Consider the following 25,482-nt stretch of genomic DNA (forward strand, 5'->3'; position numbering starts at 1 on the left):
CTAGGTGTCCATTCCCTCACCCATCCCAGATGCAGCCAGCCCTCGCAATATGACATCTATGGCTCTATAACATGCTGGAGGTTTTCTGGTGTCACCGTTTCCATAATGGGAACCTCTTTGTAGAGTCACTGATTTCAGCTCTAGAAAGTGTAACAGCTTATATGTGCTAAAGTTTGACAATGAGAACTCTTATTTAATGTTCTAGATTCTGTCTCTCATAAAGAAGAAATTCTCTTGGGATTTTTTGGGCTCATTTGTAATGAGTTGACAGGTTTTTTTGTTTTGTTTAATTAATTAATTAATTTATTTATTTATTTTTGGCTGAATTGGGTCTTCGTTGCTGCGCACAGGCTTTTCTCTAGTTGCGTCGAGCAGGGGCTACTCTTCGTTGCGGTGCACAGGCTTCTCATTGCAGTGGCTTCTCTTGTTGCAGAGCATGGGCTCTAGGCGTGTGGGCTTCAGTAGTTGCAGCACACGGGCTCGGTAGTTGTGGCTCGCAGGCTCTAGAGCGCAGGCTCAGTAGTTGTGGCACATGGGCTTAGTTGCTCCGTGGCATGTGGAATCTTCCCAGACCAGGGCTCGAACCCGCGTCCCCTGCATTGGCAGGCGGATTCTTAACCACTGTGCCACCAGGGAAGTCTAAGTTGACAGGTTTTAACTGTAAATTCTCTATATTAAAACCAAAAGGTTGCCTTCCCTTATTGGGTGACTTTTGATGTGCCAGCAAAGATCAGACCTTTTTTAATTTTTCTCCGTTTGTTTGGCAGTGGAGGTAATTTCATAACAAAAAGATTAATAACAGGGTTTTTTTTGGAGCCATTATATTATCCTAAGACTTAGAAGGTGGATTTTGAACTAGGGATGGGAGGAGTGAGTGCCCACCCTACCTGGCAGTCTACAGCCAGAAAAAAAGAAAATAAGAAGTCAAATACTTTAAAATCAACTTCTAAAGCAAAAGGTCTACATTTCTCTGGACAGCATTTAACTAATTAATTATTAACTCCCCATCACCTGTCAAGTTCTTCAGACGGATAATAACCTCACTATTTACTTGGCAAACACCTATGTCACCTTAGCCAGGCACACGCTATGACTTTTGTACTTTATCTCATTTAATTCTCTGCACAGTCCTCTTGAGGTAAGTACTGCTATCCCCCCTTTATAGGTGAGAAACCCGGTCTGGTTCCAGCTTTGCCAACCTCGGCCGCCCGAGTCAGCGTCTTCTGAGACAGAAGAGAGTTCCCTTTCGCCCTCCTCGCGGTATTCCTGGCCCCTTTAATCTCACCTCCCGGTGCACCAGGCGGCCCAGTGGCCAGCAGGGAGCGGGATGGGGGGGGGGGGGACCGGGGGGGGGCAGCGGCTCGGTGCCCTTTGGAACGGGGGCGGGCCCAGCTGGTGCCCGGGCGGCGGCCAGGCCCGGTTGCTTCGCACTCTTGACCAGCCATGGAGCTGGAGCGGCCGGCGCCCGGCGAGGTGTGCATGAGCCAGGCCATCCAGCCCACGCACGCCAACCTCCGCGGAGAGCTGAGCGCCGCTCAGCTGCTCAAGTGGATCGACGCTACCGCCTGCCTGGCGGGTAGGGGTGCTGGAAGGGGGGGGTAGGATGGGGGAGACCCAGGGTGCCAGGGGTCTGGAATGGAGGAGCCCTGAGTGGGGGGGGTGGGGCCGGTGTGTGTTGAGGAGGGGTGTGTCTGGGATGGCAGGGAGTGTCTGGGAACTGGGAAGCGGGCTGGGATATGGGGATGCGGGGTGGCGGGGGTCCAGATGGCAGAGGTCGGGATGCTGCTACATACAGGACCCCTGATCGGTGAGGAGGGAGAAGGAAGGAGAGGAGAGTAGTGACAGAGCTTTAAGCCCTGTGCAGCTGGGAAGTAATGATTGAGATTGTTCATCCAACACTGGGAATGACCTAGACCAGTGGTTCTCAAGCCTTTTAGTCTTAGGACTCCTTTACCCCGTTAAATAAACGAGGACCCCCAGAGAGCTTTCGTGTTGGTTCTTTTATCAATATTTACCATATGCGAAATTTTGAAAAATAATTCATTTGAAAAGAACAAAAACCCATTACATATTTTTATTGTAAAATAACTATATTTTCAACAAGAACAAAAATGTACTTAGAGAAGTGGTATTGGTTTACATTTCTGCAAATCTCTTTAATGTCTAGTTTAATACATCACTCACCTCTTATACCTGCTTCTGAATTCAGTTTGTTGCCTTCCACACCGTCATGTAGTCTCTGCGAAGGACCTTTGCACCTGCTGTTCTTTTTGCCTTTACACTCTTCTCTTGCCCCTTTCCATGCATTCCGTCTCCACTAAATATCATTTATGCAGAGCAGTCTTTCCTAACTACCTGCTTTACATTTGCACTCTTTCATCACAACACCCTTTCCAAATTCCTCCACACCACTTAGCACAATCCGTAATTACTTTGTGTGCTAATGTGTTCACCTTTTATTTCCTGCCTGGCCAATTAGCATGTAAACGGAAGCTTAGTAAGCACTTAATAAGTAAGCACTAAATAAAAACTTCCTGATTATATGGATGGGTAATTGGATGGATGGGTCCAGAACTTGGAATCTCATTTCTAAAAGGAAGCCAGGCTTTGCATAAGGCACTTAATAGACTCAGCAAATGTACATTTTAAGTAAAATATGTTAGGATAAAATATTAGAGCTGGAAGGAGCTTAAGATCGTGTATCCCAGGACTCTTATTTTATAGAGGACAAAAGTAAAGCTCAGCTGATTACAAATCCCTGTTTTCCTCAATGAGTGTGCATAGAGTTTCTAATCCCCTGTGTGCTAACCACCCACAAAATTCAGTCATATATCTGATGCCAATCTGTTTATTTTCTGTTTGTTGATAGGTCTGTTTGGTTTCTGTCTTAACAGTTTTTATCAGGATTTGAGGTCTGTTATAATAACAATAATGGAGACATGAATATAAAAGTAATTCACATGTAGGAGAAACTATAGAAATTATTCACTTGCCATGCCTATTGCCATGGCAACTGAATTCATTATGTGAATATTGATGTGACTTTTAAAGTTACCTCACTTAGTGCTTCTGTCCTATAATGGAGAAACAATTGCCCTCCTGCAATTTTCATAAAAATTTCTATGGTTTTACACCTTTGGAAACTCGGATCACAGCAGGGGTCAATTGATAACCAATTACTGTGGACCTTAATAGTTATATTACTAATAATACAATATTGAAGAAACCTCTATGATAAAGTTGGTTTGGAAACATGGTTAATGTTAATCCTTGTAGGAAAACAAGGATTAGAATTAGCCACTGACCTCGTTAGAATTAGCCACCGGCCTCATCTGGAGACCAGAAGATACTGAAACAATATCTTTAATACTAAATATTATAAACATTGTCAACCAAGAGCTTCACGGCCCTGTGCATGCTTTATCCTCAGCCTTCCCCTCAGCCTTATCTTACCTACTCTCCTTCTTGCTTTTTGCATTTTTACCACAAAAACCTTCTCAGGACCTTTGTAGTCACCGTTCCTTCTGCCCAGCAAGCCCTTCCTCCCCTGCTCTCCTCCACAACACACATCTGTTTTACTCCTTCTCGTCTTTCAGATCTCACTTCAAGCATCCTCTCCACAGGGAAACCTTCCCTGACATGCCACCTAGGTGTGGTTCCTCAGTTACAGACCCTCATAAAATCCATGTTTTCTTCAGATCACCTCACTCATTTTGGTATTATGTATTCGTTTAATGAATGTCTGGTTCCTCACTAGATTCCATGAGAAGAGGGATAGTAGCTGTTTTATATTTCCAGCACCTTACAGAGAGGCTGGCATAGCACGGGTGTTCGATCAATATTAGTTAAAAGAAAGAATGAATGAAGCCACCGTCATTTTTATCAGTCATCATACCTGGATTACATCCACTTAGCTGTTCCTCAGCTTCTCTCAGTTTCCCCAGGAAATCAGAAATAGCTTTAGGGTTTCTCCACTTTTACTGGCATACTGCATGAAGGACAATCAAAACCAAGAACCAGAACAGACTGGTCCTGTTGAATTCATATCTGTCACGCTTGTAAAAAGAAAATAATCACATGTAAAAATTGTGGCCCTGTGTTGGTTCCCCGTATTTTAAATTTTCATTTTTAATTTAATGGCCCCTGAAAGTCTATAATGTAAACCATGGCAATTGAGCTCCTGAAGCCCATATTCAGCCAAGTACTTCTCTAGGTAGCATTCCTTGGTTGGTCTTTTCTTTTCTCAGAGTTCCTGTTGCTTCTGTAGTAAAAATAACTATTTAGAACAATGTATTTGATCTTTGTAAGCCAAAATTGCCTCTTTTGTAAAATAGAACTAATAACAGTATCAACTTCATGTAACTGATATGCATAAATACTTAGCTCAGTGCCAGGCCAATAATAAATCATAATTATTATGATTATGTTTCTTTGTGATCCCTAATGCAATCTGGTATAGTGCTATATATACATAGAAGACACCCAATATATACAATAAAAATTTAGTCTTTTATTGGTTTTTGCACTTTAGTTATCATTTAAATCATTCAAAATTTGGTAACTCATGTTGGTGTACATGGTAACACTTTATCTAAAAGAATAGTTTAATAAACTCAACATATCATTCCCTCATGTCAGGTGACCAGAATGAATGTCTATTACATACCCTTTAGTCAACACTTTACTGACTATGGCTAGATCTCTGTCACTGAGTAGACTCATTAAAAGATAGGACTGATAACACCTCAGAGTCTGGAAATCAATGGGAATTTAACAAATGTTTGATACACTGAATTAAATTGAACCCAACTTTCTAGAGTCTAATACTTTTATGTTTCCTTCTTCTAATTGAACTTTAGAGCTGGGAAACCCATTTCCCCCCCTCCATCACTCACACACAGAGTTCTGCTACGGTTAGTTTTCTGGTAACTCAGTTTATGTTATCTGCATATTTGGAAGAATAGTTATTTCCAACTAGTAAAACCAGAATGTCCAGTTTTCTACAGAATTAGATCATAGAGAGGAATGTCTTAAATACTTGCTCTCTGGAGTATTTTCTCATATCACTTTACCTGGGACTATCAATATATATTGCAATTAAAGTAATCTACTACACACAAAGAATGCAAATTCAGTATAATTCACTGTCTCTTTCTTTTTCATAATATGACAGCAGGAGTGAAGTCTCCAAAATTAAAATGGAGTTAAAATTTCTTTAAAAAGCTAATGCAGTCTGTTTGGGTTTTAATTGACTGTTCCTCAAAATGAAATTCTGGAAAAACCACATGTCAAGATTTTTCCCAAAGAGGAAAAATTCTGATACTTTTACATAAAGTAAAACCAACAATCAAAAAAAAAAAAAAAACTCAACAAATTAAATGCAGACAGAGGGACTTCCCTGGTGGTGCAGTGGTTAAGAATCCGTCTGCCAATGCAGGGAACACGGGTTCAAGCCCTGGTCCAGGAAGATCCGACATGCCGCGGAGCAACTAAGCCCATGCACCACAACTACTGAGCCTGCGCTCTAGAGCCTGCAAGCCACAACTACTGAGCCCGTGTGTCACAACTACTGAAGCCCATGCACCTAGAGCCTGTGCTCCTCAACAAGAGAAGCCACCGCAATGAGAAGCCCGTGCACCGCAACGAAGAGTAGCCCCCGCTTGCTGCAACTAGAGAAAGGCCAAGGGCAGCAAAGAAGACCCAACACAGCCAAAAATAAATAAATAAATAAATAAACAAATAAATAAATGTTATAAATAAATAAATGCAGGCAGGGAACATGGAAATAACTGGAGCGCGTCCCTAATCTCTCTCACCCTACTCAATACTTTTCTCCTCCAACATAATTAATGCATAGTGTATTTCATATGAATTTGGTAGTAATAAATAATAAATATTGATTTAATACTTACCATGTGCCCATCTCTATTTCTCTGATGCCCAGACAAGTTTCTCTCTGATTTGGGGTATGAACTTGAGGTCTTCCACACTGTTCAGTGCTTGCACTGGTTAAGTGGTTTAAATATATTCAGCTACTGGTTATGTGGGATAATAGATACAGCTTTGATGTACTGTTTTTTTAAACAAAAGAAGGGTAGTACCTGACAAAATATTTAAATTTGACACCAACTTAATAAAGTTACTATTTGAATAGCTAGATATGCTGGGTATTGGTGCTGAATTTCAAATCAAAGATAGTATAAGTTAAAACTTAGGAGAAAGTACAGTAATTTCCATGCAGTAGGAAAATAACTTATTGAGCAAAGGAACTGTTATCAATCCAGTTCATCCAGAAGTGTGGGCACAGTGGTCCTATACTGCATAAGAGGATGAGTTACTAGAATAAGTCCACTTGTTTTATTCCTTTTCCTGCATGCTGAAATATTTAAACATAACTATTAATGCAGCCCATTTTTAACCTATTTTTTGAAGCTGAAAAACATGCTGGGGTTTCCTGTGTTACAGCCTCAGTGGATGACATACAATTTGAGGAGACAGCTAGGTAAGTGGCATTGCTTTATCATGCCTTTCTCCTGGGTTTATTGGTTCATTTACAACATGTATTTGTGGCACCTAAGCTTCCTCATTTGGAGTCAGGGATCCAATTTGTTAATAAGTAACATTTGAACCAATGTAAATCAGTAAAAAAATAATAATAATAATAATTTCAGGACCTACTTTTAGTAAATACTATTAAGTGTAAATTTACAGCCCTGATTTTGTTGAGAAATAGCTCTCAGCATTAAATGCATTCTGGTATAAGCCATTGCAGGATTTCTAAAAGCTGATTCTGAATGGCTCCTTCCTTTACTAGTAGAATAATTAATGATAATAAGTATCTCTATGATGGTGAATTTCATCATTAGGTTGTTGGGTAAACATTAATTCATCTGAGTAGAGGTGTTAAATTATGAAAAACATTTTATGTGTGGGAGTGTGTATATGTTTTACCACCTCTTATTGCAGAAAATTTCAAGATACACAAATCTTTCAACCATATACAAAAGTAGAGAGAATACTACCATGTATCCCCAAGGACCCAACACCTAACTACGACAATAATCAACTCATGAATGCTGTTGTTTTATCAATACCCTTCCATACTCCCCACATACCTGGATTATTTTGAAGCAAATCCCAGATATCATCTCTGAATATTTCAGTATATAGTTCTAAAAGATCAGGGCTCTTTTAGAAAACATAATAACATAACTGCAATACCATTAAGAAAAACTATCATTCCCAATGGTCTCAAAAAAAAATTTTTTTTAATTTAAACAATTGGTCTATGGATTGAATCAGGATCCAATATGGCTGATACGACCTTTAGCATAAAAATTTCCCTTTCTTCTTTTCTCTTGCAATTTGATTTTTAAAGAAACCTGGTCATTTGTCCTATGGCGTTTACCACATTTTGTATCTGCTCATTGTATCCCTGTTTAACATGCTCACTGATGCAGGATTTGTCATTATTTCTATGCCTTTTCGGTGGGCAGAATTAGGAATTTTTTTTAAGAGGTTACATTAATAAATCTAATAAACTAGGGTTATATGGTTTTACTTAATTTATTTGATTTTATGTTTGTATCTCTTTTTTTTCTTTCTGACTATCTTGATCCTAAAAGAACCATCCCAGACTAGAAACAGATGATCTTCTCTCTTCCTTTTTCTAAACATAATATAAGAAAAAGGAAGAGAGAAGGTCATCTGTTTCTAGTCTGGGATGCTTCTCAAGGACCATGGGGTAGCTGCCACAAGTTTTCAAACCCTAAGTAGTCTGTCCAGTGAGATGCCCAGCTCCAACCTCTCTCCAACCTCCAGCTTACATTTATCTATTTGGCACTTATTCATTTATATACAAACAAAATTAAGTTAAATAAAACCACATGCATAAAGAAGTTATATCTCCAAAGCTAACCCAAAAGAAATTTTTGGTAGGCATTAGAATCATAGATATGGAGAGACCTTTAGAACTCAACCCAATCATCTCTTTGTACTGATAAGAAACTGAAGCCTAAGGCCCAGAGCCAGCCAAAGGACAGAGGACACTTAGAGCCTGGATCTTCTTATGCTCTATCTAGTGCTTTCTCCAACCCACTTCTTCTATCTTCGTGATCAGCAACCTTTATTGAACATCTCCTTATGCTTGTTCTCATAGGCAGCTGCAGTGTCAGTGAAAGAGCCCTTGACATTCTAGAGACTTGTAGATACAGATAAAAGTCTACTGGGTCTATTGACTAAGCACAGATACTAGCTATGTGATTTTCCCTGAAGTAGAAAAAGTTGACATGTGTTTGTATCTCAACACAATTACAGATTACTGAAAATCCAAACTTAATTGGGAATAGATTAAAGCACCATTATTAAACTTAGGAATGCCAACAGTATATTGCAATAAAACATCTATTATGTACTTTCCAATCCTAAATTCTGTAACTTAGACTTAACTAGTAACGTCATCATTAAAGTGTGGTTTGCCATTTGAACCATTTTGTGTTTGTGTTATCAGAAAGGATTTGTGGCCACTAAAATATATGGGACCTGCACCATTAAAAAAAGAAAATTGAAAGCTACATATAGAAAGCCATACAATTTGTTTAAATGCCATATTAGATTTTTTTTTACTATATTGATTTTTAAAAATATTTATTTACTTATTTATTTGGTTGCATCAGGTCTTAGTTGTGGCAGGTGGGCTCCTTAGTTGTGGCATGCAAACTCTTGGTTGCAGCATGCACGTCGGATCTAGTTTCCGGACCAGGGATCGAACCCGGGCCCCCTGCGTTGGGAGCGTGGAGTCTTAACCACTGTGCCACCAGGGAAGTCCCATATTAGATATTTGTTTAATTCACAAATATATATTGAATATACCGAAAGTACTGCTCTAGGCTCAATAGAATATGTGAATGTTTATGACACAATACTGAAGTGTGGCAGTCAGTATGGTAAGAAAGTCAGACAAATACATAGTCATCAGAATAGAAAGTATGATAGGATGCATGCCTAGGGTGAGATATAAATTCTGTGGGGTAGATAAAAGGTACATTTTGACTGGAGAACCAATGAGAGTTTCATGATGGAGGTAGTATTTAATGTGGGCCTTAAATGAGGTATAGATTTTTCATCTGGTGAATAGGAAAAGGACTTCACAAGATGAGGTACATGTAAGAGCCTAAGCATTGAGGTGGAAAGAATTGGGGGGTGCTTAGGAAAAGCCTGGCGTGCAGAGATGATGCCCCAGCAGCAGTGTGGGACTGGGTAACAGAAGACCTTGAATGCCATGCTATGAAATTGATTTTACTTGGGATTTTAGCAGAATGAAAAGCAGAATGTCTCCTGCTTTTAAAGGAAGGGCAGAGTTCACAGAAGAGACAAAAACGTGGCAAGATGGACTTCTCTGGTGGTCCAGTGGTTAAGACTCAGCGCTTCCACTGCAGGTGGTGCAGGTTCGAGCCCTGGTCAGGGAAGTTACACATGCCACATGGTGTGGCCAAAAAAAAAAGTGTCAAGATGCGTCCCCTCCTCAGAGTCTGACAGGCAGAGGCAGAAGATTTTGGTAGTATATGTGTACAAAGTACTACAGTAGCTTTGAAGAGGGACTCTCTGCCTCATGTTATCACTGTAAATCTCTGCTAGAAACTTTACCAAACAGAGCTAGGAAATCTAGGAGGAACAAATTTAAGGAAATGAGAAAATTGGTTTGGGTTCACATGTGCTAAATGTGGGGATTCAGTTAAATTAGGTAATGTGTGTGCAAGCAGCTATCACTCAGCCTAGTAGGGCCTCCATAACTATTAGCTGAATCTGCTGAGAGAAGTTTGAAAATATGGCTTTGTGTTTCAAGAATGAGGTTCGGGCTAAAGATTTAGATTTGAGAATCATCTCTATAAAGATGATAGGATTGTGGAAGAGAACAAGGTCTTCAGGAAGAGGCTGAAATGAGAAAAAAACAAAGAGCATAAATTTGGTGGATGGCTACCCTTAAGGGATGGATTAAGAAAGGGAAATCAGTGAAGAAAACTGAGAATGAAGAGAGAACAGTATTTTGGAAGCCAAGGGAAGGAAGGTTTCCTGAAGAAAGAGGTTGATTGATGCTGTTAAATGAGAGGAGACCTTGGATTTAGCTGTTAGGAAGTGACTTCAGAGAGATCAGGAGTAAGATGTGGAAGCAACAGCTAGATTTGAGTGGCTGAGAAGTGAATGAGAGATGAAACCCCCAAACTTCTGAACCTGACAAAATCCTAATCCTTCAAGACCCATCTCAGATGTTACCTCTTCTATGGCTCCTTCCCTGGTTTTTCAAATTAGTCACTTCTGGGTGCTTTTGCAATTCTTTCTTCCTTTTGAAAAATTTCATAGCTTTGCACTTCATCTGTCTGCATCCTGGTGTCCCAAGTGAAGACTGGTCTCCTTGATGTCATCAACCTTGTCTTGTTAATCACTGTATCCTGAGGTCTTAGCTTAGTGCCAGGACTAGTTGTAACTCAGTAAACATTTGTTAAATGTATGAGCTGGAAAAAGAAAAAGATTATTTTAGGAAGTTTGAATATGGAGAAATATAGAGGAGAAGAGAAAAATATGTTGTGATAGAATAAACTTGAGAGAAAGATTTTTAGCAAGGAAAAGCCTTGAACATTTTCACAAACTGATAAGGAGTCAAGGAAGGGGCAGAGATTGAGGGTACAAAAGAGGAAAGAGCTGCCTAAGCCAGGCCATGGTGCAGGAGGAAAGGTAAGAGTCAAGGAAGGGGCAGAGATTGAGGGTACAAAAGAGGAAAGAGCTGCCTAAGCCAGGCCATGGTGCAGGAGGAAAGGTAAGAGCAGGATGGGATCAAGGGCACGGGTAAAGAAAGAGGTCTGGAAGAGATCTATTTTTCTTCCCCTGAAACAGAAGATTGAGGAGAATAGTGAGAATGTAGTTCAACTTTGAAGTCAGGGAGAAAAATTGAGGAGGCTTATATTGGGTAGACCCTTAGGTGACTGAAGGGCCAGACACAAAAGCTTTGAAACAACTTAGGGTTACATGACCAGAGTCCCAGTAATAATGTGGAGTGAATGGATCATCTGGCAACATTGAGGGCTCCTGTAAACCTAGTGAAGGTATTGTTTGTTTGCTTGCTTGCTTGCTTGTATGTTTCCCATTTATTTGTTAACCAACATTTAAAAATATCAGTTGTATAGGTTTGCATGTGTGTTCGTTTTCTCTTAACCAAACAGCTGTGGTACAGTCAAGTATCTGTTGTAGATTTGGAAATCATTTTGCACACCATCTTTGCAAAGGCCGTTTTCTGTTAAAAAGAGGTAGTCAGCTAACTCTTGTGTGGTTTACAATAATCAGTATCTATTTTTAGTGCTGTCTTGTTATGTTATTAATTTGAGTTTCTCATGCATGAACATTATCAGCATAAGGTGGAACTGTTCTATGGCACACACATTTAAGTGAATCTTCAAGTCTGAAATGAGATGTGCTAGAATTACTGTTTTTTTTGTTGTTTTTTTTTAACTAGAGTTGGACAAGTTATAACCATCAAAGCGAAAGTTACTAGAGCGTTCAGCACAAGCATGGAGGTAAGAGGCTCCCTTTTCTTCCTTCTGCCTGTTGGTGCTCATTTCTTCATTGTTTACAGAGGAGAGAGGAGGAGGCCTGGAATAACTTGGAGTTCATGTGATTCTGAATTTCAGAAGGCCCTTGAATCTGTAGTCAGGCTCACAGGTAAATAATAAGCCTGTGTTTCCCTGCTACTAAAATTAAATGTGATGCAATGAACTATTTTTACATAAAAGGATATACACAAAGTAAACATACAAGGGAGGGCACTCTCTTGGTTCTTTGCCAGGTATAGGTTTTATTTCTTAATTATTCTGACTCTATTGCTATTCTAATTCTACTTGTTCTCTATCTCCTCACCTATATTGAAAACTAGCCCCACGATTAACTAGTTTTTGAAAGGCAGAGTAATTGGAGCAAGAAGGGAAGCTTAGATTTTTCTTCTTCGTGTACCTGGTTTTCTTTTCTTTATTATAGCTATGAATACAAAATTCTTGGGAGCTTTTGAAGTCTCTATCCAGGTTAAAATAGCAGGAAAGGAGTTCCTGGATCCCATATTGCAACTTGTTGTTTGCTCTGTAGCAGTCCCTTTGATCTCTGGGCACAAAAGACATGTAGGGACTTACATTTGTTTCTTAGGGATTCTTCGACAAAGTTTCACAGATTAGGTGCCTTAAACAACAGAAATTTATTGTCTCTGTTCTGAAGGCTAGCAGTCCTAAATCAAGGTGTCAGTACGGTTGGTTCCTTCCAAGGCCTATGGGAGAGAATCTGCCTCCATCCTTCCTCCTAACCTCTGGTGGTTTGCCAGTGGTTTGCTTCACCCCGATCTCAGCCTTCATCTGCACATGGTGTTCTCCCTGTGTGTGTGTGTATGTGTCCAAATTTTCCCTTTTTATTAAAAAAAATTTTGTTAACATCTTTATTGTAGTATAATTGCTTTACTAAGGTGTGTTTCTGCTTTATAACAAAGTCAATCAGCTATACATATACATACATCCCCATATGTCCTCCCTCTTGCATCTCCCTCCCACCATCCCTATCCCACCCCTCTAGGTGGACACAAATCACTGAGCTGATCTCCCTGTGCTATGTGATTACTTCCCACTACCTATCTATTTTACATTTGGTAGTGTATATATGTCCATGCCACTCTCTCACTTCGTTCCAGCTTACCCTACCCCCTCGTCGTGTGCTCAAGTCCATTCTCTATGTCTGCATCTTTATTCCTGTCCTGCCCCTAGGTTCTTCAGACCCTTTTTTTTTTTTTTAGATTCCATATATATGTGTTAGCATATGGTATTTGTTTTTCTCTTTCTGACGTACTTCTCTCTGTATGACAGTCTCTAGGTCCATCCACCTCACTACAAATAACTCCATTTCGTTTCTTTTTATGGCTCAGTAATATTCCATTGTATATATGTGCCACATCTTCTTTATCTGTTCATCTTTCAATGGGCACTTAGGTTGCTTCCATGTCCTGGCTATTGTTAATAGAGCTGCAATGAACATTGGGGTACATGACTCTTTTTGAATTATGGTTTTCTCAGGGTATATGCCCAGTAGTGGGATTGCTGGGTCATATGGTAGTTCTATTTTTAGTTTTTTAAGGAACCTCCATACTGTTCTCCATCGTGGCTCTATCAATATACATTCCCACCAACAGTGCAAGAGGGTTCCCTTTTCTCCACACCCTCTCCAGCATTTATTGTTTGTAGATTTTTTGATGATGGCCATTCTGACAGGTGTGTGGTGATACCTCATTGTAGTTTTGATTTGCATTTCTCTAATGATTAGTGATGTTGAGCATCCTTTCATGTGTTTCTTGGCAATCTGTATATCTTCTTTGGAGAAATGTCTGTTTAGGTCTTCTGCCCATTCTTGGATTGGGTTGTTTGTTTTTTTGATATTGAGCTGCATGAGCTGCTTGTATATTTTGGAGGTTAATCCTTTCTCAGTTCCTTCATTTGCAAATATTTTCTCCCATTCTGAGGGTTGTCTTTTCATCTTGTTTATGGTTTCCTTTTCTGTGCAAAAGCTTTTAAGTTTTATTAGGTCCCATTTGTTTATTGTTTTTATTTCCATTTCTCTAGGAGGTGGGTCAAAAAGGATCTTGCTGTGATTTACGTCACGTAGTATTCTGCCTATGTTTTCCCCTAAGAGTTTTATAGTGTCCGGTCTTACATATAGGTCTCTAATCCATTTTGAGTTTATTTTTGTGTATGGTGTTAGGAAGTGTTCTAATTTCATTCTTTTACATGTAGCTGTCCAGTTTTCCCAGCACCATTTATTAAAGAGGCTGTCTTTTCTCCATTGACTATTCTTGCCTCCTTTATCAAAGATAAGGTGACCATATGTGCATGGGTTTATCTCTGGGCTTCTTATCCGGTTCCAGTGATCTATATTTCTGTTTTTGTGCCAGTACCATACTGTCTTCATTACTGTAGCTTTGTAGTATACTCTGGAATCAGGGAGCCTGATTCCTCCAGCTCCATTTTTCTTTCTCAAGAAAGTAGTGGAAATAACTACTACAGAGCAGAATAAAGCAAAAAAAATGAAAAGAATTGAGGACAATTTCCCAGACCTCTGGGACAACATTAAACACATGAACACACGAACTTTTTGTGTTTCCATAAAAATTGTGAAATTTTTTGTTCTAGTTCTGTGAAAAATGCCATTGGTAGTTTGATAGGGATTGCATTGAATCTGTAGATTGCTTTGGGTAGGACAGTCATTTTCACAATGTTGATTCTTCCAATCCAAGAACATGGTGTATCTCTACATCTCTTTGTATCACCTTTAATTTCTGTCATCAGTGTCTTATAGTCTTCTGCATACAGGTCTTTTGTCTCCCTAGGTAGGTTTACTCCTAGGTATTTTATTCTTTTTGGTAAATGGGAGTGTTTCCTTAATTTCACTTTCAGATTTTTCATCATTAGTAGATAGGAATGCAAGAGATTTCTGTGTATTAATTTTGTATCCTGCTACTTTACCAAATTCATTGATTTGCTCTGGTAGTTTTCTGGTAGCATCTTTAGGACTCTGTATGTATAGTATCATGTCATCTGCAAACAGTGACAGTTTTACTTCTTTTTTTCCAATTTGTATTCCTTTTATTTCTTTTTCTTCTCTGATTGCTGTGGCTAAAACTTCCAAAACTATGTTGAATAATAGTGGTGAGAGTGGGCAACCTTGTCTTGCTCATGATCTTAGTGGAAATGGTTTCAGTTTTTCACCATTGATAACAATGTTGGCTGTGGGTTTGTCATATATGGCCTTTATTATGTTGAAGTAAGTTCCCTCTATGCTTACTTTCTTGTGGGTTTTTATCATAAATGGGTGTTGAATATTGTTGAAAGCTTTTTCTGCATCTATTGAGATGATCATATGGTTTTTACCCTTCAATTTGTTAATATGGTTTATCTCATTGGTTGATTTACATATATTGAAGAATCCTTGCATTCCTGGGATAAACCCCACTTGATCATGGTGTATGATCCTTTTAATGTGATGTTGGATTCTGTTTGCTAGTATTTTGTTGAGGATTTTTGCATCTATGTTCATCAGTGACATTGGCCTATAGTTTTCTTTCTTTGTGTCATCTTTGTCTGGTTTTGGTATCAGGGTGATGGTGGCCTTGTAGAATGAGTTTGGGAGTGTTCCTCCCTCTGCTATATTTTGGAAGAGCTTGAGAAGGATAGGTATTAGCTCTTCTCTAAATGTTTGACAGAATTCGCCTGTGAAGCCATCTGGTCCTGGGCTTTTGTTTGTTGGAAGATTTTTAATCACAGTCTCAATTTCAGTGTTTGTGATTGGTCTGTTTGTATTTTCTATTTCTTCCTGGTTCAATCTCAGAAGGTTGTGCTTTTCTAAGAATTTGTCCATTTCTTCCAGGTTGTCCATTTTATTGGCATATAGTTGCTTGTAGTAATCTCCCATGATCCTTTGTATTTCTGCAGTGTCAGTTGTTACTTCTCCTTTTTCATTTTTATTCTACTGATTTGAGTCTTCTCCCTTTTTTTCTTGATGAGTTTGGCTAATGGTTTATCAGTTTTGTTTATCTTCTCAAAGAAACTGCTTTTAGTTTTATTGTTCTTTGCCCATCGTTTCCTTCATTTCTTTTTCATTTATTTCTGATCTGATCTTTATGATTTCTTTCCTTCTGCTAACTTTGGGGCTTTTTTGTTCTTCTTTCTCTAATTGCTTTAGGTGTAAGGCTTGGTTGTTTATTTGAGATGTTTCTTGCTTCTTGAGGTAGGATTGTATTGCTATAAACTTCTCTCTTAGAACTGCTTTTGCTACATCCCATAGGTTTTGGGTATTCGTGTTTTCATTGTCATTTGCTCCTAGGTATTTTTGGATTTCCTCTTTGATTTCTTCAGTGATCTCTTGCTTATTTAGTAGCGTATTGTTTAGCCTCCATGTGTTTTTTTTTTTTAATAAATTTATTTATTTATTTATATTTATTTTTTGGCTGTGTTGGGTCTTCGTTTCTGTGTGAGGGCTTTCTCTAGTTGGCGGCGAGCAGGGGCCACTCTTCATCGTGGTGCACGGGCCTCTCACTGTCGCGGCCTCTCTTGTTGCGGAGCACAGGCTCCAGATGCGCAGGCTCAGTGGTTGTGGCTCACAGGCTTAGTCGCTCTGCGGCATGTGGGATCCTCCCAGACCAGGGCTCGAACCCGTGTCCCCTGCACTGGCAGGCAGATTCTCAACCACTGCGCCACCAGGGAAGCCCCGTGTTTGTATTTTTTACAGATTTTTTTCCTCTAATTGATATCTAGTCTCATAGCATTGTGATCAGAAAAATTACTTGATACAATTTCAATTTTCTTAAATTTACCAAGGCTTGACTAGTGACCCAAGATATGGTCTATCCTGGAGAATGTTCCAAGAGCACTCGAGAGGAAAGTGTAATCTTATGTTTTTGGATGGAATGTCCTATAAATATCAATTAAGTCCATCTTGTTTAATGTATCATTTAAAGCTTGTGTTTCCTTATTTATTTTCATTTTGGATGATCTGTCCATTGGTGAAAGTGGGGTGTTAAAGTCCTTTACTATTATTGTGTTACTGTCGATTTCCCCTTTTATGGCTGTTAGCTTTTGCCTTATGTATTGAGGTGCTCCTTTGTTGGGTGCATATATATTTACGATTGTTATATCTTCTTCTTGGATTGATCTCTTGATCATTATGTAGTGTCCTTCTTTGTCTCTTGTAATAGTCTTTATTTTAAAGTCTATTTTCTCTGATATGAGAATTGCTACTCCAGCTTTCTTTTGATTTCCATTTGCATGGAATATCTTTTTCCATCCCCTCACTTTCAGTCTGTATGTGTCCCTAGGTCTGAGGTGGGTCTCTTGTAGACAGCATATGTACTGGTCTTGTTTTTGTATCCATTCAGCCAGTCTATGTCTTTTGGTTGGAGCATTTAATCCATTTACATTTAAGGTAATTATCGATACGTATGCTCCTATTACCATTTTCTTAATTGTTTTGGGTTTGTTATTGTAAGTCTTTTCTTTCTCTTGTGTTTCCTGCCTAGAGAAGTTCCTTTAGCATTTGTTGTAGAGCTGGTTTGGTGGTGCTGTATTCTCTTAGCTTTTGCTTGTCTGTAAAGGTTTTAATTTCTCTGTTGAATCTGAATGAGATCCTTGCTGGGTAGAGTAATCTCAGTTGTAGGTTTTTCCCTTTCATCACTTTAACTATGTCCTGCCACTCCCTTCTGGCTTGCAGTTTCTGCTGAAAAATCAGTTGTTAACCTTATGGGGATTCCCTTGTATGTTAATTGTTGCTTTTCCCTTGCTGCTTTTAATATTTTTTCTTTGTATTTAATTTTTGATAGTTTGATTAATATGTGTCTTTGTGTGTTTCTCCTTGGATTTATCCTGTATGGGACTCTCTGCGTTTCCTGGACTTGATTGATTATTTCCTTACCCATAGTAGGGAAATTTTCAACTATAATTTCTTCAAATATTTTCTCAGTCCCTTTTTTTCCTCTTCTTCTTCTGGGAACCGTATCATTCGAATGTTCGTGTGTTTAATGTTGTCCCAGAGGTCTGTGAAATTGTCCTCAATTCTTTTCATTTTTTTTTGCTTTATTCTGCTCTGTAGTAGTTATTTCCACTATTTTATCTTCCAGGTCAGTTATCCATTCTTCTGTCTGTTATTCTGCTATTGATTCCTTCTAGAGAATTTTTAATTTCATTTATTGTGCTGTTCATCATTGTTTGTTTGCTCTTTTGTTCTTCTAGATCCTTGTTAAACTTTTCTTGTATTTTATCCATTCTATTTCCAAGATTTTGGATCATCTTTACTATCATTACTCTGAATTCTTTTTCAGGTAGACTGCCTATTTCCTCTCCATTTGTTTGGTCTGGTGGGTTTTTACCTTGCTGCTTCATCTGCTGTGTATTTCTCTGTCTTCTCATCTTGCTTAACTTACTGTGTTTGGGGTCTCCGTTTAACAGGCTGCAGGTTTGTAGTTCCCATTGTTTTTGGTGTCTGCTCCTAGTGGGTAAGGATGGTTCAGTGGGTTGTGTAGGCTTCCTTATAGAGGGGACTGGTGCCTGCATTCCGGTGGATGAGGCTGGATCTTGTCTTTCTGGTGGGCAGGACCCTGTCCGGTGGTGTGTTTTGGGGTGTCTGTGAACTTATTATGATTTTAGGCAGCCTCTCTGCTAATGCGTGCGTTTGTGTTCCTGTCTTTCTAGTTGTTGGGCATAGGGTGTCCACCACTGTAGCTTGCTGGTCATTGAGTGGAGCTGGGTCTTAGCATTGAGATGGAGATCTCTGGGAGAGTTTCTGTCATTTAATATTATGTGGGGCTGGGAGGTGTCTGGTGTGCCAATGTCCTGAAGTCGGCTCTCCCGCCTCAGAGGCTCAGGCCTGACAGCTGGCCAGAGCACCAAGACCCTGTCAGCCACACGTCTCAGAAAAAAAGGGAGAAAGAAAGGAAGGAAGGAAGGAAGAGATGGAGTGAGGGAAGGAGGAAGAGAGAAAAAAAGAATAAAATAAAATAAGTTTTTAAAAATAAAAAAGTAATTAAAAAAAGAGATAAAGAAAGAAGAGAGTAACCAAACCAAAAAAGAAATCCACCAAGGAAAACAAGCAGTAAAAACTATAGTTAAAAACAAACAAACAAAATGGACAGTCAGAACCCTAGGACAAATGGCAAAAGCAAAGCTATACAGACAAATCACACAAAGAAGCATACACATACACACTCACAAAAAGAGAAAAAGGAAATATATATTTATATAAAAAAAATTTAAAAAGGAAGAGAGCAACCAAATCAATAAACAAATCTACCAATGATAATAAGCTCTAAATACTAAACTAAGATAAACATAAAACCAGAAACAAATTAGATGCAGAAAGCAAACCCCAAGTCTACAGCTGCTCCCAAAGTCCATCGCCTCAAATTTGGGATGATTCGTTGCCTATTCAGGTATTCCACAGATGCAGGGTACATCAAGTTGACTGTGGAGGTTTAATCCGCTGCTCCTGAGGCTGCTGGGAGAAATTTCCCTTTCTCTTCTTTGTTCGCACAGCTCCTGGGGTTCAGCTTTGGATTTGGCCCCGCCTGTGTGTGTAAGTTGCCTGAGGGCGTCTGTTCCCCACCCAGACAGGACAGGGTTAAAGGAGCAGCTGATTAGGGGGCTCTGGCTCACTCATGCTGGGGGGAGGGGGGTATGGAAGGTGGGGCGAGCCTGTGGTGGCAGAGGCCAGTGAGACATTGCAACAGCCCAAGGTGCACCGTGTGTTCTCCCAGGGAAGTTGTCCCTGGATCATGGGACCCTGGCAGTGGCGGACTGCACAGTATCCCGGGAGGGGAGGTATGAAGAGTGACCTGTGCTCGCACACAGGCTTCTAGGTGGCTGCAGCAGCCGCCTTATCATTTCATGCCCGTCTCTGGTGTCCGCGCTGATAGCCATGGCTCACGCCCAACTCTGGAGCTCATTTAGGCGGTGCTCTGAATTCCCTCTCCTCACACACCCCGAAACAATGGTCTCTTGCCTCTTAGGCAGGTCCAGACTTTTTCTTGGACTCCCTCCCGGCTAGCTGTGGCACACTAGCCCCCTCCAGGCTGTGTTCATGCAGCCAACCCCAGTCCTCTCCCTGGGATGTGACCTCAAAAGCCCAAGCTCCCAGCCCCTGCCCACCCTGGCCGGTGAGCAGACAAACCTCTCAGGCTGGTGAGTGCTGGTCGGCACCGATCCTCTGTGCAGGAATCTCTCCGCTTTGCCCTCTGCACCCCTGTTGCTGAGCTCTCCTCCGTGGCTCCAAAGCTTCCCCCCCACCCACACCCCTGTCCCTGCCAGTGAAGGGGCTTCCTAGTGTGCGGAAATTTTTCCTCCTTCACAGCTCCCTCCCCAAAGTGCAGGTCCCGTCCCTATTCTTTTGTCTGTTTTTCCTTTTTTCTTTTGCCCTACCCAGGTACCTGGGGAGTTTCTTGCCTTTTGGGAAGTCTGAGGTCTTCTGCCAGCATTCAGTAGGTATTCTGTAGGAGTTGTTCCACATGTAGATGTAGTTTTGATGTATTTGTGGGGAGGAAGGTGATCTCCACGTCTTACTCCTCTGCCCTCTTGAAGGCGCCCCCCCAAATTTTCCCTTTTTATAAGGACATCAGTCATATTGGATTAGGGGTCCATCCTACTCCAGAGGGATCTCATCTCAACTAATTACACCCTATTTTCAAATAAGGTCACATTCTGAGGTACCAGATTTGGTGAGGGACACAAATCAACCCATAAAAGAACTATTTTGGCAATAACCACACCTGTGGTGATGGCTTTACCCTGATTTAGTCACTTTCCCCCAGTATGTTTATAAACAGAATAGAAAAAAACTTGAAGAAATCAGAAAGGTAATAAAAACTTGTGGATAAAATGAGCTCTGTCAAAGACAGTTTATGATGGTGCCTCTGGATCCTGATTTCTCAGCTATGGGGCTCTTGAGATTTGCCTCACAGTAGCCTCTGGGTCTGGCCTTTCTCCTGAGAGACAGCACTCTCCTTTATATTCAGCCCATACACAGATGAAAGTTCCCTTTCTTTTCTTCTTTCTTCCTATTCCCTGAGAGCAGCTAGAATTTCCAGAGGAAGTTTGACTAAAAGCTAAGAAAAGAACCCAGGGAGTTTGAAAGCACAGATTTCTGATCTTAAGAAAAATAAATGCTAGCCCCATCTAGGGCTAATTTAGTCCCTCTACTAAGCTGTGGTCTTCTATGGCCTCTATGAATGTGTTGTGTATTCACTGAGGTCTGGCTGGAGGGAACACCAGATTCCTAGCACTGTATGAGCTCTTGGAACTGTTTACCTTACAATAACTGTTTCTTCCTCAGAAGCTGTTCTTTTCTGGCTTTGTCAGATTTCACCCTACACATGCTCAGACTGGTATCAACCCAAACACTCAACAGGAACAATATGTAGATACCTGGGAATTCTTTCCTTTTGTAGTTCCCTCCTTTCTGGGACAATCTCAGCTGCCTTGATCTCCTTGATTTCTGGGTCTTCAATTCAGCAAGTTTCCATTTCCCTTCCTTGGTCATAGTCTGGGAATTACCTGCGGGCTGAGAACCCAGGAAATGCAAGTGCTCCCTTCATTTATCTCCCTTTCCTTGGAGATCACAGGTCTGTGTTGCCTGCTGTCCTGTGTGTGAAAATAGTTGCTTCCTATACTTGGTCCAATTTTCCAGTTGTTTTCATAGGATGTAATTCCAATCTGACCCACTCTGTAACGACACAAAGTGAAATTCTCCCTGGCATATGTTTTTGAGACATTTGGCCATCGTACATAACTAAATTAACTGTTCTAATAGAAGACAATGTTTGGAACTTGTTTTAACTCTCCAGAATTGTTGCTTTGTTTTTACTATTAGTTGTCTATTCTACTTTTCATTTGCCTATTTTTCTGAAAGTAGAAAGCTATGTGGGGTTGAGAGTTGTTGGGGGTTGAAAATGGATGGTTTAAATTTGGTTAATCACCATCTAGTTAACTTACGTTTACCATGCAAATACTAATTTGGTTTCGTAAGTTAAGTGAATCACCGATTGATGATTATTTTTGTGCATGATGTACTTGGCAAAGATGTAGAAATAGATATTATCATTGATAACACAGTGCTGAACTAAGATGCCCGAGGCTGCCCACTATTTCAAGAAGGTAGTATTATTTCTCTGGGCTATGTTCCCAAGTTTACCTACACTTCTGCAGTGTGTGATCATGAGGACCAGAGCTTCAGAGTTCTTCACATGGGGAAATCCAGTCCACTGTGGTGTCACCATAAAATGTCTCAACTACTTTCTGGCTATTCCTGAAAAAGAAAACTCCTGAAAGAGGAAACAAAGCTGCAAATAACATGACTACAAATAACATTCTGTCCATGTCAACTTGATTATAAAACTCAGACTAAAGATTAAAAAAAAAGTTATGGTGCATCTCTACGATGGGCTATAAGGAATTCATTAATATATTGTTTTCAAAACCACATTTAGATTTAAAAAGAACAAAAAAACAAAAAAAAACCACATTTAGTAATAGTGGGATTAGAAAACGCTTATCATATAAATGCCAAAAAATTTCGTTATAGTATAAAATTGTAAATACAGTATGATAATCTTTTGTGTGTGTGTGTGTATACACACATACAGACACAACTATATACATATAGATACATTTCATACATATGTATGAAATGATATTAAACTGGAAGAAATTTTATATAAAGGTTAGTAACTATTCATCTGAGTGATGGAATTACTGATAATATTTACTCTTGATTGTCAGATTCCATCTTTATCATTTATCTATTTTTAATCTTACCAAATCTTCCATGGTAAATATATATTTTTCTATAATCAGAAAAAAATATTTTTCCAATTTTATAGAAAATCATTGAGAGGACAGTATTGGTTAAAAGTAAATTGAAATGCGGTTTTATTCAAAAAACAAAACAATGGTGAAGTGCATAAATGAATTTTGAATGCTGCAGTCTCATCTGTTGTCTAGACGGCTGAAAAGTTTTGAATTTATTTTTCTTTCCTTTTTAGATCAGCATCAAGGTCACAGTACAGGACATGTTCACTGGCATTGAGAAACTTGTTAGTGTGGCTTTCTCTACATTTGTAGCCAAACCAGTTGGAAAAGAAAAGGTAAATTTCTTTGTGAAGAGTATCTAGCATGTAATTCAGGGACATATCAACAGAAGTATCAGCATCAGAATTATTATGGAATAAGAAACATTTCTTTTTACCGAGAAATATACTTTCCCAAGATTTGTTACTCATCAATACTTATCATAATTTTCACCAATATTTATGTGGTAATATCATAGTATTAACTGCCTTAGAGAAAATGAGAGATGTAGCCAGTTTGTGAAAGAGAAAAAAAACATTGTGTTTTAAATGATCTGAAGGTCATGTCAGTTTCCCCACAATATTGCTTGCTGGTTTAGTTCTTTTCTTTTGTGGTTATATAACTCAAAATTGAGTTAAAATATTTTTTTAAAGCAAGAGCATTTTAGCTAGCAGTTGTGTCTTATGGTCCAATCACTTTTTCATACCTAAAGGAATAATGTCAAAGTTGCTGAGTTATTGAAGTTTAAACATAAGCTGCAGGGCATATAGGGTAAAACACCCTTAAAAGAAATATGTTGGCCTGATGTGGGTGCCCAGTGGGCTTGCCTGGCTTTGGCCCAGAGCAGCGTGTCCCTTGTCTGCTGCGGACTTACTCATAATATCTTGGCTTTTCTTTTTAGGGTCAGAGTGCCTAGGGGAGGATCCGCATTTAGTCTAAGCATTATTTTTTTTACATTTTATTTATATAGCTAGTTTATACAGCAAGTTCTTATTAGTTATCTATTTTATACATACTAGTGTATATATGTCAATCCCAATCTCCCAATTCATCCTACTGCCACCCCCCCACCCACTCTTTCCCCCCTTGGTGTCCATAAGTTTGTTCTCTATGTCTGTGTCTCTATTTCTGCCTTGCAAACCATCTTATCTGTACAATTTTTCTAGATTCCACATATATGTGTTAATATATGATATTTGTTTTTCTCATTCTGACTTACTTCACTCTGTATGACAGTCTCTAGGTCCATCCACGTCTCTACAAATGACCCAATTTCATTCCTTTTTATGGCTGAGTAATATTCCATTGTATATATGTACCATATCTTCTTTATCCATTCGTCTGTTGATGGGCATTTAGGTTGCTTCCATGACCTGGCTATTGTAAATAGTGCTGTAATGAACATCAGGGTGCATGTGTCTTTTTGAATTATGGTTTTCTCTGAGTATATGCCCAGTAGTGGGATTGCTGGGTCATATGGTAATTCTATTTTTAGTTTTTTAAGCTCCATACTGTTCTCCATAGTGGCTGTATCAGTTTACATTCCCATCAACAGTGCAAGAGGGTTCCCTTTCCTCCACGCCTTCTGCAGCATTTGTTGTTTGTAGATTTTCTGATGATACCCATTCTAACTGGTGTGAGGTGATACCTCATTGTAGTTTTGATTTGCAATTCCTCTAAGAATTAGTAACGTTGAGCAGCTTTACATGTGCTTCCTGGCCATCTGTATGTCTTCTTTGGAGAAAAGTCTATTTAGGTGTTCTGCCCATTTTTGGATTGGGCTGTTTGTTTTTTTAATATTGAGCTGCATGAGCTATTTATATATTTTGGAGATTTATCCTTTGTCTGTTGATACGTTTGCAAATATTTTCTCCCATTCTGAGGGTTGTCTTTTTGTCTTGTTTGTAGTTTCCTTTGCTGTGCAAAAGCGTTTAAGTTTCATTAGGTCCCATTTGTTTATTTTTGTTTTTATTTCCATTACTCTAGGAGGTGGGTCAAAAAAGATGTTGCTGTGATTTATGGCAAAGAGTGTTCTTCCTATGTTTTCCTCAAAGAATTTTATAGTGTCCGGTCTTACATTTAGGTCTTTAATCCATTTTGAGTTTATTTTTGAGTATGGTGTTTGGGAGTGTTCTAATTTCATTCTTTTACATGTAGCTGTTCAGTTTTCCAAGCACCACTTATTGAAGAGACTGTTTTTTCTCCACTGTATATCCTTGCTGCCTTTATCATAGATTAGTTGACAACAGGTGTGTGGGTTTATCTCTGGGATTTCTATCCTGTTCCATTGAACTATATTTCTGTTTTTGTGCCAGTACCATATTGTCTTGATTACTGTAGCTTTGTAGTATAGTCTGAAGTCAGGGAGTCTGATTCATCCAGCTGTGTTTTTCCCTAAAGATTGCTTTGGCTATTCGGGATCTTTTGTGTCTCCATACAAATTTTAAGATTTTTTGTTCTAGTTCTGTAAAAAATGCCATTGGTAATTTGATAGGGATTGCATTGAATCTCTGGATTGCTTTGGGTTGTATAGTCATTTTCACAATATTGATTCTTCCAATCCAAGAACATGGTACATCTCTCCATCTGTTTGTGACATCTTTGATTTCTTTAATCAGTGTCTTATAGTTTTTGGAGTACAGGTCTTTTACCTCCTTAGGTAGGTTTATTCCTAGGTATTTTATTCTTTTTGTTGCGATGGTGAATAGGATTGTTTCCTTAATTTCTCTTTCTGAACTTTCATTGTTAGTGTATAGGAATGCAAGAGATTTCTGTGCATTAATTTTGTATCCTGAAACTTTACCAGAATCATTGATTAGCTCTAGTTGTTTTCTGGTGTCATCTTTAGGATTATTTATGTATAATATCATGTCATCTGCAAACAGTAAAAGTTTTACTTCTTCTTTTCCAATTTGTATTCCTTTCCTTTGTTTTTCCTCTCTGATTACCGTGGCTAGGACTTCCAAAACTATGTTAAATAATAGTGGTGAGAGTGTACATACTTGTCTTGTTCCTGATCTTAGAGGAAATGCTTTCAGTTTTTCACCATTGAGAATGATGTTTGCTGTGGGTTTGTCGT

The 25,482-nt window shown here is 39.2% G+C and overlaps 1 protein-coding gene across 1 annotated transcript in view; it reads left to right on the forward strand.

The window, feature by feature from the left end:
* Positions 1 to 1,443: 1,443 nt before the first annotated feature.
* Positions 1,444 to 25,482, forward strand: part of ACOT12 (acyl-CoA thioesterase 12) — a gene marked incomplete at its 5' end in the record, with an annotated part of 56,274 nt that continues 32,235 nt past the window's right edge. The window contains 4 exons of the mRNA XM_082458118.1: positions 1,444 to 1,576; positions 6,433 to 6,502; positions 11,507 to 11,567; positions 22,598 to 22,699. Of these exons, the coding sequence (XP_082314244.1) occupies positions 1,444 to 1,576; positions 6,433 to 6,502; positions 11,507 to 11,567; positions 22,598 to 22,699 (366 nt within the window). The remainder of the gene's footprint in view (positions 1,577 to 6,432; positions 6,503 to 11,506; positions 11,568 to 22,597; positions 22,700 to 25,482) is intronic.

The sequence above is a fragment of the Balaenoptera physalus genome (assembly GCF_965194825.1).
Source record: "Balaenoptera physalus genome assembly, chromosome: 3".
NCBI lineage: Eukaryota > Metazoa > Chordata > Mammalia > Artiodactyla > Balaenopteridae > Balaenoptera > Balaenoptera physalus.